This window comes from Rattus norvegicus, chromosome X (assembly GCF_021556685.1).
Source record: "Rattus norvegicus strain SHRSP/BbbUtx chromosome X, alternate assembly SHRSP_T2T, whole genome shotgun sequence".
NCBI lineage: Eukaryota > Metazoa > Chordata > Mammalia > Rodentia > Muridae > Rattus > Rattus norvegicus.
Genome location: NC_141554.1, coordinates 27441890 through 27456356, shown reverse-complemented (window position 1 = coordinate 27456356; position 14467 = coordinate 27441890). Strand labels below are relative to the sequence as shown.

The window sequence follows — 14467 nt, the reverse complement described above, 5'->3', positions numbered from 1 at the left end:
TGGCATAGAGACTGTTCTTGTGGTATTTTGATAAAGAATGTGGCTGCTTTTTGCCATTATCCAAGGAGTATGCCTGAGGCTAAGGTGAAGAGATTTAGATTAATTGTTTTGAAAAGGGAAGTTTCAAAACAGTCTTGTATAAATTCTGTTGTGTAGTTGCTTTTATGAAGAGTGTTTTAATGAAAAGGAGCAAGCTGAGAAAGGAAAATACAAAATATATGGCTCAAGTATTAAAGGGGCATCAGGAAGTAGAATGAAGCTGAATCCTATGTTCCAGAGATAACAGATTAAGGAAGTGGGACCTTGGGACAAAATCTTTCCCCCAATACACACAAGAAAGAGAAAAGGAACATCTAAAACAATACTAAAAGCTATCAGAGCCAGTAAATAAACTCAGCAAAGTTCAATGACACAATCCCAACACTAGGAGGAGTGGTTCATATCTATAATTCCAGCACTATGAAAGTTAAGATAGGAAGACTGCCATGAGTTTGAAGCTAACCTGGACTACAGAGTGGATGCCTTGTTTCTTTTTTCTTTTTTGGTTCTTTTTTTTTTTTTTTTTTGGTTCTTTTTTTTTCGGAGCTGGGGACCGAACCCAGGGCCTTGCGCTTCCTAGGTAAGCGCTCTACCACTGAGCTAAAATCCCCAGCCCCGGATGCCTTGTTTCAAGAAAGAGATAGAGATAGAGGTAGAAAGAGAGAGAGAGAGTGAGTGAGAGAGAGAGAGAGAGAGAGAGAGAGAGAGAGAGAGAGAGAGAGAGAGAAGAAGAAGAAGAAGAAGAAGAAGAAGAAGAAGAAGAAGAAGAAGAAGAAGAAGAAGAAGAAACTCAACTGTATCTCTACAGACTAAACAATGAAGATTCCAAAAAGAAATTCATTATGGTTTGAATGTCCACATCAAAACCATGTTAAAATTTAATACCTACTGTACTGTTTGGGAAGATGAAACAGGCAGAACCTTTAAGAGGTAACTGAGTTATAAGGAGCACATTCTATTTAATGGCAAAGTAATGAATTCCATGCCCACTTCAAGCTACATAGTGAAACTCAGTCTTTAAAAGAAACATTCAAAATTATTAAATCAAGAGAGGGACCAATATGTGTATTATTTACAAGTTAATAATAATGACCAAAAACAATAATAAGAAACTTGTTTAGGAAGTATTGTTTAGATTTATTATTCTTGTGAAATGCTTTTGTGCTTACTCATTAATTCTATAACTCAAAATAGTTTATAAAAAAATTTAAAATGCAAAATATACATATACATAAAAGTATATGTACATAAATACAACATGCATTTTTGTCTAAAAACATAATACATATACAGAAATATACTGGTATAAATATTCATACATTAACTAAAACTGTATCCAGAAAAGATAACAGCTATGTTTGCAGGTTTGGGAAGGTAATAAGATTTTATTTTATACACAAGTATATATTATTTGTATAGTAACGATGACACAAATTATGGTGGTAAACATTTAGGAAAAAAACTTATGATATAAGGTAAAATTAAATGTTTCAGTATGTTGACCAATGTGTTTATAACAAAATATTATTTTAGAGAAAATATGTGATAAGCATGTAAATAGATCTATGTAGTCTTAAGAAAATTCAAAGACAAGCAGCAAATTGTTAATTGAGACTTCTGTGACTGAACAGGTAGAAAGGGGAAACAGGGTTAGGGCTATGACTCAGTGATACAGTACTTGCATAGTATGTGTTTGGTCCCTGAATTTTACAAGAAAAAAATGCATGGAAAGAAAAAGAAGTGGACTATTAATGTTCCTACATTATATAGGTGAGCAATTTCAATAAAAATCTAAAATCCAAAATCTGAAACTTTCTCAATACCAATATGATGATGCTATTAGTGGAACATTCTAAATCTGACCAACCCCATTTAAATGTGTTGCAATTAAAATGAAGGTGGATCAAATAATATTATATAAAATTGTTCACATTCTTCATGTATAAATGTATTAAAAACATAAATGGGTTCTATATTTAGATTTGAGAATAGCCCCAAGACATCACATTTCATATACAAGTATTCTACAATTCAGAGACTCTAAAATCTGGAAAATTTATAATCTTTTCTTTTTTTCTTTCTTTCTTTTTTTTTCAGAGCTGGGGACTGAACCCAGGGCTTTGTGCTTGCTAGGCAAGCACTCTACCACTGAGCTAAATCCCCAACCCCTGAATCTTTTAATCCTAATCCTTATAGCAAAAACTTTTTCTTCCTGTTCCTTTTCCTCCTTTAAAAAAATAACTATTTCTATTTTCTTTGCTAATTGAGTTTATTCTTTGATAGTTTTGATAGTGTTTGTAATGAATTCTTATTACTCTTCCCCCAACTCTCATCTCCCTCTCATCTTTATCAACTCTTCTTCTCCCAACAAATGCTTTTCCCACATCCATGTCTTTACATTTATTTTTGTGAACCACTGAGTTTCATCAGGACCATGCATATAAATCTATGCTTGGGACTTTTCACTGGAGCCTGGTGAGCTAACCATTGATTAAACAACCGAAGCAATGACTGTCTCTTTACTAGAATTTATTAGTAGCTTATAGTTCAGCAGGGAGTGGCTGGAACCTATGAGCCCCTCTTAGACTTTATTTGTTGTTTTGTGACAAGGTCTCATGTAGTCTAGGCCTGCCTCAAACTCAGTATGTAGTTGAAGATGATCTTGGACTTTAGATCCCACTATTCCTACCTCCTTAGTGCTAGGACTATGGTATGGTTTATCATGCTTGCTTAAATGTTCTACTGTTTGAGATACTGGTCAAGCACTACCACTGAGCTATATTTCTGGTTCTTTTAGAGGTTAAGAAAAAAAGTATTATGATTGTGAATGATTTTTGCTTTAAAAAATAAGTAAAACTTTTCAAAACAGTAAATCAATACTATAAAATTGTAAGGAAATGAAGTAACAGTTCTTAAGTTTTGTTTTTGCAGTTTCACTTAAGTTGAAATAAAAAAAAGTATGTTCCTCCTATCCACAAAATAATCTATAAATATACACAGTGCTTATGAACTGCAAGTTAACTCACCAGAAAGCTCTCTGAGATGGACCCAAAACAGATCTGCCATTTCTACTAAGTTCTGAGTAACTGCAGCCTATGTCATAGTCTTGTGACTATGACTAAGTCATAGTCTTAAATGACAGTTACTTCTGAACTTTTTAGGAGAAAAGACATTTTTTTGAATTCCTAAGCAAAGAATAAGAATTTAAGAAAGGTACTTACGTGTAAACATAGCTCGCTGGGTACAGAAGTTATCACATTCAGGTCTCTTTTGAGCACTGGTATATGAGCAGGCTGACTTGCAGCCACATTCGATAGAATCTTAGAGCCTGTTGGTTGGAAATTCGGGGATTGTGCTTGGCTATCTTGAATCCCACAGTGACTGATGGCTATGACTTCTGGCATTGGGGAGGATAGTATATCTTCAGCAGAGGAAGAAAATGGAGAGTCTATGCTTTGAGTATCCTTCTGACTCTCAGGACAGATGGTAGAAATGCTGTGCTCTTGATAGAGCAGGTTTCTTAATTTTTCATCCAGTGTTTTAATTCGATTGTCTGTAAACTCCATTTTTGGAGGTCGTTCCCCATCTGATTCCAGGATAGTCGCAGGTAGAAGCACAGTTGGTTCAAAGCCAGGAGTCTGAGTGGCACCGACAGCCTTAGGAGAACTCGTTTCAGAGTTTACTGTGGTTTCTCCTTCTTGTGAAATAAACTCTGCATCTATAGTTGGCTGCTGTACTGATAAGGATTGAGGCTTTTGATCAGAAGATACAAGTACTGACGTTACAACAGCATTACTGCCAATCTGAACTGATTCACCAGGATGGGACATAAGCACATCAGCCGGAACAGCAGCTTGCTGACATGGATATGTAGGTATGAACATGCCTGCTTGGCTGGTGAGTGCCTCACATCCAGCTGGATCTGGACACACCAAAGTAGCAGAATAATTGGAAGTATCAGTAGCTGGTGCCTTTAGTTTGTCATCTTCTGCTTGATAGGGAACACTCGTCTGCTCCGTTTCTACACTAGCACGTTCACCAATCTTACCATCTAACTTGGAGGTGAAAACTACATGATGGCCTGGAACAGTGAACAGTGTGTCCTGTGATATTTCTTGATTACTTGTGTTATCTGGAACAATAACAAAAGAATAGCTAAGTTAGAATGAATACAAAGTGCAAATACAAAAGTCAAGAGACAAGAAAAGCAAGGGACAAATGAGTCTATTTAACAGTATATGTGTAAATAAAACCTACAACATCACAGAATTCAACGGTCAAGAAAAAAATGACATTGTTTTTTTAAAAAATATTGAATAAAATGAACTGTTATATATCAATGTCTTCCAAATGCTTATGAAAACTGTCATAAGTATAAAATATTTGTGAAAACAAATTAATGATATAATTGGTAATTTGTAACCAAAGCATCCAAGTCCATATAAAGCTGGAAGATAATAAAGCTTACTAGGAAATGGATGTAACCCAGGCACCATAGCCACGGAAGGCTGAAGGGAAGGAGGAGACTGCGCCTCACGATTTTTTATTGTTTGGTTGATACAAAACCGCCAGCGACCAACTGGGGATGACTGAGGAGCAGATTCATCTGTAGAAAGATTTACCAACACATTACACACTAAGTAACCGTCAATTTGTCCATGTTATTAAATAAAGAAATCAAGTTAAAATTAGCTTGTGTTGACTCCATTCCCAATGGTACAAGGATAATTATAAACCATAACATCCTAACCTTGACATATAGTCTACAGAACTAAGTATAAGGTATGTATTAATAGGAACCAAAAAGCAAGGCACTCTATTTAAATAACTGGGACATAGTTTCTCCATTAATATTTATAGCTGTTGTTGTGCAGCCTGATTATGATTGTGTCTAAGTGATATCATTGTGATATAAAGCCATACAAGCATTAAAGTGTACAGAACTAAGAAGAACCAAAACTACAGAACCAGAAGAAAGAGAAGTAAATCCAGCTCATGGCAATATAAAAGTAAAGTAAGCAAATCCCTACATCTGTAAACTTTCTCAAGTAACTTTCTTTGGAATGTTATCTTACATTGTCAGTCAGAAACTCACTCAGATTTCTGCTAACCAACAAAGTAAGATACAGATGTGCTCTGGCATCCTAATAGAGTTGAACTAAATTTCAGGATAATGGTATCTGCTTCCACTATTCCCACACCACCTTTTGCTTCTTTATGTTGTGTTAATTCCTTCAGAGGTCTTCATGATGCTATGGTTCTTCTCCCCCTACCAGACATTCTTAATATACCCATTACCAGAGCTAAGAAGAATGAAGAGATAAAGTTATCAGAAAAGAAAACCGAAGAACCCCAATTTTAGTTTCTGGAAGTTTATCTGGTATCTGATTTACAAAGTTATTAGTGAGCAGAGCTGGTAAAAGTATTATCATCAGTGAAACTGTCAAGTTTTGAATGACTATTAAAACATGATGCAAACTTAGAACATAAGAGATTTTAGTTAAAATTCTTTTGTTCATCCCATGTCAAAGTAAACAAATTACTAGTTAACATTCAATAGATCATCAAAGGTCATCAGCACTGGGACTGCCTTTTCTGGTGACATACCGTGTAATGGCTCCGAAGTAAGTTGCTCATAGAAAGAATCAACAATTGGGTTTTTTAAATCTCTGGGCTATAAATTTCTTTCAAATGTGTAAAAACATCAATTTATCATCAAATTAATTTATTGGTTAATATCTTTCCCTATGAATATATATATATGTGTGTATATATATATATATATATATATATATATGTATCAAGATTCCAATATGCCTTGCTTTAAAAGCCAAATGGTAAATTTTATTAAGTATACTTACTGCTAGTTTGAGTGGATGCAGAATTTATCAATACTTGTTCAGATGATCCTGTCTGAAATAAAAATGAATGGGTAAACGATGGTGTTCCTGGCAAAGTCACCGAATGACTTTTTTACTACAAAAGTGTTCTTACTTGGTTACTGTTAGATTCCAAGGCAACAGAATCAACACCAATAGATTTTTCTGCAGCTGAGTGGACATGAAGGATCTCCTGGGCTTGACCTACGATAGCCCTCAATTCCTCTACAAATTTTTCTTTCTCATTTTCCAGCACAAAGTTATCTTCAACCTGTCAAGTAAAAGCCAATTTCTTCATGAGAATAAATTCATTTTCTTCAAAATTATAATATTTCAATGGGGATTTCCATAGGAAAATAACAAAAATATGTACCACAAAAATAATTAAGACCAGTTATAAAATGTTTCATAATGCATTAAATTACTCTGGGACTACTGATACTTGTCAGAAAAAGCCATTATGCTTTGAATATCTTGAATTTTACAAATTGGCTATAATTTCAATTGAACAATACAGAGAACAGGAGACCTTGGGACACTCAGTGTTAAATGGTATGTCCCCATCAAATCCCTCCATTCAGAGCTCAAGAAGCTATGCAGAAGAGGAAATAAAGACTGTAAATCCCAGAAGGGATGGATGGCACCAAGGAAAAAGTGTCTTCCATACACAGTAGGACATGAACTAACAGAGAGAGTAAAAGCATGCACAGGACCTGCCCAGGCCCAAGGCAAACAGTCCCAGCATGAGAGAGATAAATGGATAGAACCTCACATTCTAACCGTGAAGCTATTTCCAATTGTCATCCCTTACAAAGGAAAGATTTGTTTTCTCCAACAAAATCTCACTGGATATATAAGCCACACCCAGTTTTCTAAAGAAGAAGGCATGGAATTGGATGTGTAAGAAGATGGGGAGGATCTAGGAGGTGATGAGGGGCAACAAACCATGATCAGAAGTATTTATTGTATAGAAAAAATATTTTTAGTAAAACAGTATAAAAATTAGCTATAACTGAAAGAATGTAAGACAGCAGGGGATTATGGTATGCACCTATAATTTCAGTACTTCAGAAGGTTGAGGCAGGATGATAGCTCAAGATCAGTCAACTACATACCAGACAGAGCCTATGTAATTTGACCTTGTTTCAAAGCAACAACAGAACAAGAATATAACTGAGACAATGTTTAAAATTAGCATGTTCGAACCTAAGGGTTTTCTAAATCAGAACATGAAAACAACACCAAGCGTGATAAATTAGAGCCTGACTCTTCATTATACTAAATATGAATGAGAAATAGGAAACAAAAGACATACCAGAAAATGCCATGTTAAGGTAGATGTACAATGGACAAAACTATTAATTTATTAAGTAGTACAAAAGATAAAGCATTATGAATTATTTACGCCCTCTATCTCCTCCATCTATACAAAAAGAAGAAAGAGCAGGAGAAGAAAAATACTAACCTAAGCCAAAGTATTCAAAACTATTTTAAAAAACTCAACGTGGTCCTAAATAAACAACTCAGTTAGCAAAATGCCTGATGTATAAGAATAAGAACCTGGGGGTTGGGGATTTAGCTCAGTGGTAGAGCGCTTGCCTAGAAAGCACAAGGCCCTGGGTTCGGTCCCCAGCTCTGAAAAAAAAAAAAGAATAAGAACCTGAGTTAGACTTTCCAGCCCCCATGGAAAAAGCCAGGCATGGTGGTGTGTATCTGTAATCCCAGTGCTGAGGATGGGGTTGTGGGTGTTGGAAATAGGAAGATTTCCTCACTGGCTAGTCAGTCTAGCCAAATCAATGAGCTACAGATTCAGTGAGAGACCAGATCTCAAAAAAAAAAAAGTAAATTGCTCAGTGGTTAAGAATGCTTGCTAAAGCCTTATTTATAATAGCCAGAAGCTGGAAAGAACCCAGATGCCCTTCAACAGAGGAATGGATACAGAAAATGTAGTACATCTACACAATGGAATACTACTCCGCTATGAAAAACAATGACTTTATGAAATTCATAGGCAAATGGATGGAACTGGAAAATATCATCCTGAGTGAGATAACCCAATCACAGAAAGACACATATGGTATGCACTCATTGATAAGTGGATATTAGCCCAAATGCTTGAATTACCCTAGATGCACAGAACACATGAAACTCAAGAATGATGACCAAAATGTGAATGCTTCTCTCCTTCTTTAAAAGGGGAACAAGAATACCCTTGGCAGGGAATAAGGAGGAAAAGTTTAGAACAGAGGCAGAAGGAACACCCATTATGAGCCTGTCCCACATGTGGCCCATACATGTACAGCCACCAAACTAGATAAGATGGATGAAGCAAAGAAGTGCAGGCTGACAGCAACTGGATGTAGATCTCTCCTGAGAGACACACCCAGAATATAGCAAATACATGGGCGAATGCCATCAGCAAACCACTGAACTGAGAACGGGACCCCCGTTGAAGGAATCAGAGAAAGAACTGGAAGAGTTTGAAGGGGCTAGAAACCCCTTATGAACAACAATGCCCAGCAACCAGAGCTTCCAGGGACTAAGCCACTACCTAAAGACTGTACATGGACTGACCCTGGACTCTGACCTCATAGGTAGCAATGAATATCCTAGTAAGAGCACCAGTGGAAGGGGAAGCCCTTGGTCCTGCCAAGACTGAACCCCCAGTGACTGTGATTGTTGGGGGGGGGAGGGAGGTAATGGGGGGAGGATGGGGAGGGGAACACCCATATAGAAAGGGAGGGGGAGAGGTTATGGGGATGTTGGCCCAGAAACTGGGAAAGGGAATAACAATTGAAATGTAAATAAGAAATACCTAAGTTAATAAAGATGGAGAAAAAAAAAGAATGCTTGCTAAGCAACCATGAGAGTCTGAGTTCAGATCACCAGCATCCATATAATGAGCTTGGCATGGACTTAAGTAACCCAGAACTGTGGGAAAACAGGAAGATTTCTAGGGCCTGATGGCTGCCAGTCTACCTGAAACACTCAAGCATCAAGACTAGGAAGAGATTTTATTTCAAAAGAATAAGTTGGAGAATGACAGAGGAAGACACGTAAAGTCCTCCTCTAGCATCTGCAGGTGTGGGTATGGGTGCCTGTAGCTGAACACTTGCATATACATGACATACACAAACACCACATGCACACACATAAACAAATAAAATAGAGAGCAATTGAGGCTAGCACCCAATGTCCTCTGTACTCCATGGACATACCCACAAAAACATGTAAATACACATACGACAGCATACTCATAGATTAAAAAACCCCAATGTACTGAGTAACATAACTTGAAATTTTATGCAGAATGTTAGACACATTAAAATTACCTAGGTGGCTTAAGTCAACCAGGCACCTATATAATGACATTACCATTTAAAGTTATAATATTATTTTAACATACAGTCAGAGATTAAAACATACCAATCTGAAAAAAAAACCTTATTTGCTCGGATAAATTCAGGAAAACCAGAGAAAATGTAGTAAAATTCTTATGAGCAATTTTCCCCTATGCAAATAAAAAATCTTCACATATTCTATCTAGAGATGAGTGTAAATGAATGAATGAAGAGAAAACCGAGGGAAAGACGAAAGGAAGGGAGGGGAGAGAGGATAAGAGGGGAGACAATGCACACACTAAGGGAAAAATAGTACTATCTCACTATACTTACCATATAGTCAGCGATATCCTCAGGTGCATCACCATCAACATCAAACTTGAATGTGACCATCTTGTTGTTATGTGTTTCCAGCTGACATTCCACCATGTTGTCCCCAGAGACTGAGACCTAAGTACACATATTTAATCATTCTAAGAGACATTGTTGTCTTGGCTGAGGATGGAACACAGCTGGTAGAGAGCTTGCCTATCATGCACAAAGCCCTAATATCATCCCCAGCACCACATAAGACAATTGTGAGGTTCACATCTGTAACCTTAGTACTTGGGAAGTAAAGGCAGGTGGATTAGAAATTTAGGTTATCTTTGGTTATATAGTAAGTTTGAGGCAAGCCTTGGCTATTATCAGACCCTATCTGAAAATACTAAGAACGAAAATAAAATCACAACATTTTACAGGGAGTGACTAGATGAGCTCACATACAACATATTCAGCAACAGTTACAGAATAAACCTAAAGAAAACAGGAAAAGAGATGACTAAATTATATCTCTGTACAAGGGACTATGTATTGCAGACATTTAAAATATATTATTCAAATGATTTACTGGTATTAGAAACATGTACATTAAGCTTTCAAAACAATATAAAATAGGTTTTTAAATGCATCTAAAACATATATCATATTGGATAGAGATATAGGCTTTAAAGTCTGATCTGGTTTCAGATCTGACTCTAGCATTTGGTAGTTGAATGGTTTAATGTAAATTATTTTTCTGGTCTTGAGCATCTTTATTTATAAGATGGGTATACTATTATATAGGGTTTTTGGAGAGCCTGATGAAAATAAGATATTTTAATTCCTGTTATTTTGATTTTGGTGGTTTGTGTGTGTGTGTTTGTGTGATAGAGGTGGGTAGAATTGAGTGATCTGAAGGTGCCAGGGACACCACAAGAAGACTTGCAGAGTCAACTAACCTGGGCCCATGGGTGCTCACAAAGACTGACCAACCAAAGACCATGCAGGGGCTAGACTAGGCCTCCCTGCACATATATAGCAGATGTGCAGCTTATTCTTAATGTAGGTCACCTAACAACTGGAACAGAGGTTGTCCCTGACATAGTTGCCTGCTATTGGATCCCCTTCCCCCTAACTGGACTGCCTAGGGGGGCAGGGAGGAGGCACTTAGGCTTATAAGAAATAGATGTCCCAGCGTGGGGTGGTACACAAAGCAGGGCTTCCCCTTCTCTGAGAAGGTGAGGTGGTAATGGTTGAAGGAATTTGTAAGGATGGGACTAGGAGGAGAGAAGGAATGGGATTGGGACCATGATTGGGATATAAAGTAAATAAATAAATGAAAAAAAAAACTAAGTACAAAAAATTTGGCATACCTATCACAAAATAAGTCAATATATTTTTTGCTAACATTGCATTATTACAATGTTAAAATGTGAATATTGTATATAGACATAGAAAAAATAGAATACCTAAGCTCTGAATAGTGATTATAGGAATTTTATGTTCTTCCTTTTATCTCTTATAATTTCCAAGTTTAATAACTAATTTTCTGATCAGAAACTCTGAATTAAGGAGAGTTGAATTTATAGAGTGCTTTGCAACATTCTTCATTTACTTCCATTGCATTGTTCCTCTCCGAGTCTCCAAGATGTCTACGTGAACTCTAATCCAGTCATATATACATACACACTGACCTGAAGGACAGTAAGCTGGAATTTAGTCCCCTTCTCTGGTCGGGGACAGGAGGCTCTTCTTTGTTTGATCCGATCCTGTTTGCCATTTCCACTTGGGGTATCAGGGCTATTGGTGTTTTCTTTCACAGATGTCACATCTTGATTCAAGCTATTGATTAAAAAAAGGAACTTATTCCAATCTTAATCATAAAATCTAAAGAAAACTTAAGATTATAAAATTGTAAACTTAAAAATCAACCCATGTAATATCTTTATAAATGGTATGGTTATAAAACTGTGAATACACTTAATACCACTGAACTGTACAAGTTAAATGGGTGAATTATATAATAAATAAATTGTATTTATCTTAAACATTTATTTTTATTTTATATGTGTGGATATTAAGCCTGCATGTATGTGTGTGTACCATGTGTACATAATGCCCATAGAGGCCAGAAAGGAATGTCTGATCCTCTGGGACTAGAGTTACACATGGTTGTGGCTACCATGTAGGTACTGGGAATTGAACCCTTGTCCATTGAAAGAGCAGTTAGGGGGTTGAGGATTTAGCTCAGTGGTAGAGCGCTTGCCTAGCAAGCACAAGGCCCTGGGTTCGGTCCTCAGCTCCGGGAAAAAAAAAAAAAAAAGAAAGAGCAGTTAGTGCCCATAACTGCTGAACCATCTTTCCAGTCCCACAAATTATATTTCAATAAAGGTGGTTTTGGAAGTTATAAAAATGATATACCATTTATACTTGCCATACATTTTTATCACAGGAATATGAATAAAAGAAAAACACTGCATAGGTAGCAATGAATAGCCTAGTAAGGGCACCAGTGGAAGGGGAAGCCCTTGGTCCTGCCAAGACTGAACCCCCAGTGAATGTGATTGTTGGGGAGAAGGCGGTAATGGCGGGAGGATGGGGAGGGGAACACCCATAGAGAAGGGGATGGGGAAGAGTTAGGGGGATGTTTGCCTGGAAACCGGGAAAGGGAAGAACAAGTGAAATGTAAGTAAGAAATACCCAATTTAATAAAGATGGGGGAAAAAAAGAAAAAAGAAAAAAAAAGAAAAACACTGTCAGACACAGTCCACTATGAAATCTTTTACTAAGGAATATTCTTAATTTAAGAGGCAATCTTGATCATTTTTTTCTTATTTGGAGATTATATTACTAGTATATTCAAATGAAGCTTCAAAAATGAATATATATTCTTCCTTCATAAGGGAGATTTACCTCAGCAAAGAATAAGCAGACTAAGTATAGGAGACAGAAAAAATGCAGAAGGTAAAGCAAACGATGAAAATGAATGTTATAAAAATGGTTTAACATGATTAACTGTGGCTAGTTGTAGCTATTTTATAAGTTCAAATAAAAAAACATAAAAAGACAGTGCTAATGAAGTCATAGATCTTAAGAGAAACTAGAACCACTAATTTTATAAACCAGCATAATCAGTAACAGCAATCATAAACCTTTTCTTTACACTCACAGAGAAGTGTAGTCTTCACTCTTCAGCAAGGAAAAATTCTCTCTATGACAGACAGAGGCCATTATAGAAAACAACAACCAATCAAAACTCAGTCCCAATGTCTACATCTTCAAAATGCGACTGCACCTAAGGCTCAAGGAACATTGTGGAAAGAGGGAAGAAAAGATTCTAAGAGCAAGAGGATCAGAGAGCTTGCAGCGACATGGCATTTTTTAGTAATGTCTGAAGATGCAGTCATAAAGTCCACTAATATGACTGTCTAAACATTAGCTTAACAAGGACAACAAAACAATAGACACAGGATGGGGTGGGGTGCCACTCAAGATGCCTCAACCCCAATCAAAGAACTATAGGTAATTAGCATGCTGAGTGTGAGAGAAGTAGTCTTCTGGTAAAAGCTTATCATTTTCATACCTAACTTCAAATATAAGTACAACCACTCTGGAAATCAGTCTGGAGGTTCCTCAGAAAATTGGACATTCCAGCTACTCCACTCCTGGGCATACACCTAAAAGATGCCCCAACATATAACAAAGACACATGCTCTACTATGTTCATAGCAGCCTTATTTACAATAGCCAGAAGCTGGAAAGAACCCAGATGCCCTTCAACAGAGGAAAGGATACAGAAAAATGTGGTACATCTACACAATGGAATATTACTCAGCTATCAAAAACCATGACTTCATGAAATTCAATGGATGGAACTAGAAAATATCATCCTGAGTGAGGTAACCCAATCACAGAAAGACATACATGGTATGCACTCACTGATAAGTGGATATTAGCCCAAAAGCTCGAATTACCCAAGATGCAATCCACAGATCACATGAAGCTCAAGAAGGATGACCAAAATGTGGATGCTTCACTCCTTCTTAAAAGGGGGAACAAAAATATCCATAGGAGGAGATATGGAAAAAAAATTTGGAGCAGAGACTGAAGGAATGGCCATTCAGAGCCTGCCCCACATGTGGCCGACATACATAGAGTCACCAAACTAGATAAGATTGTTGAAGCTAAGAAGTGTATGCTGAAAGGGACCGGATATAGATCTCTCCTGAGAGATACAGCCAGAACATGTCAAATACAGAGGCAAATGCTAGCAGCAAACCACTGAACAACTGAGAACGGAACCCCCGTTGGAGAAATTAGTGAAAGGATTGAAAGAGTTGAAGGGGCTTGCAATGCCATAAGAACAACAATGCCAACCAACCAGAGCTTCCAGGGACTAAACCACTACGCAAAGACTATGCATGGACTGATCCAGGGCTCCAGCTGCATATGTAGCAGGGGATGGCCTTGTTGGGCACCAGTAGAAGGAGAAGCCCTTGGTCCTGCCAAGGTTGGACCCCTAGTGTAGGGGAATGTCAGAGGGGGCGGGAAGTGAGGGTGGATGGGGAAGGGAACACCCTTATAGAAGAAGGGGGAGGGGATAGAGGGCTTATGGACAGGAAACCGGGAAAGGGAATAACATTTGAAATGTAAATAAAGAAATATATCTAATAAAAACAAATTATACCACTAAAAATAAATCTTTTAATTTATTTTTGGCGAAACCTTTCTTCTAAAAACTCCCAATGAATCATCTCTGTAGATATGTACAAAAAGAGATAAAAAACAAACTAAATTATTTCTATGTTTGCATGTAAACATAAGTACAAGTGATGAAATGTTTACACATTAATGCTTGCAAGGGCTAAGGTGTAGCTCAGTGGCCCAGTCTTGTGCAGCATGTACAAG

General features: G+C 37.1%; 1 protein-coding gene across 12 annotated transcripts in view; it reads right to left on the bottom strand.

Moving 5' to 3' along the window:
• The window catches only part of Wnk3 (WNK lysine deficient protein kinase 3), a 164130-nt gene that overhangs the window by 52664 nt on the left and 96999 nt on the right, over positions 1 to 14467 (bottom strand). For 8 of the 12 annotated variants that reach the window (XM_087600108.1, XM_087600104.1, XM_087600103.1 and 5 more), the window contains 6 exon segments: positions 11254 to 11401; positions 9593 to 9709; positions 6034 to 6189; positions 5901 to 5952; positions 4508 to 4645; positions 3261 to 4171 (listed from right to left, as the gene is read on the bottom strand). In XM_087600108.1, coding sequence (XP_087456234.1) covers positions 3261 to 4171; positions 4508 to 4645; positions 5901 to 5952; positions 6034 to 6189; positions 9593 to 9709; positions 11254 to 11401 — 1522 coding nt within the window. 12 annotated transcript variants of the gene reach the window in all.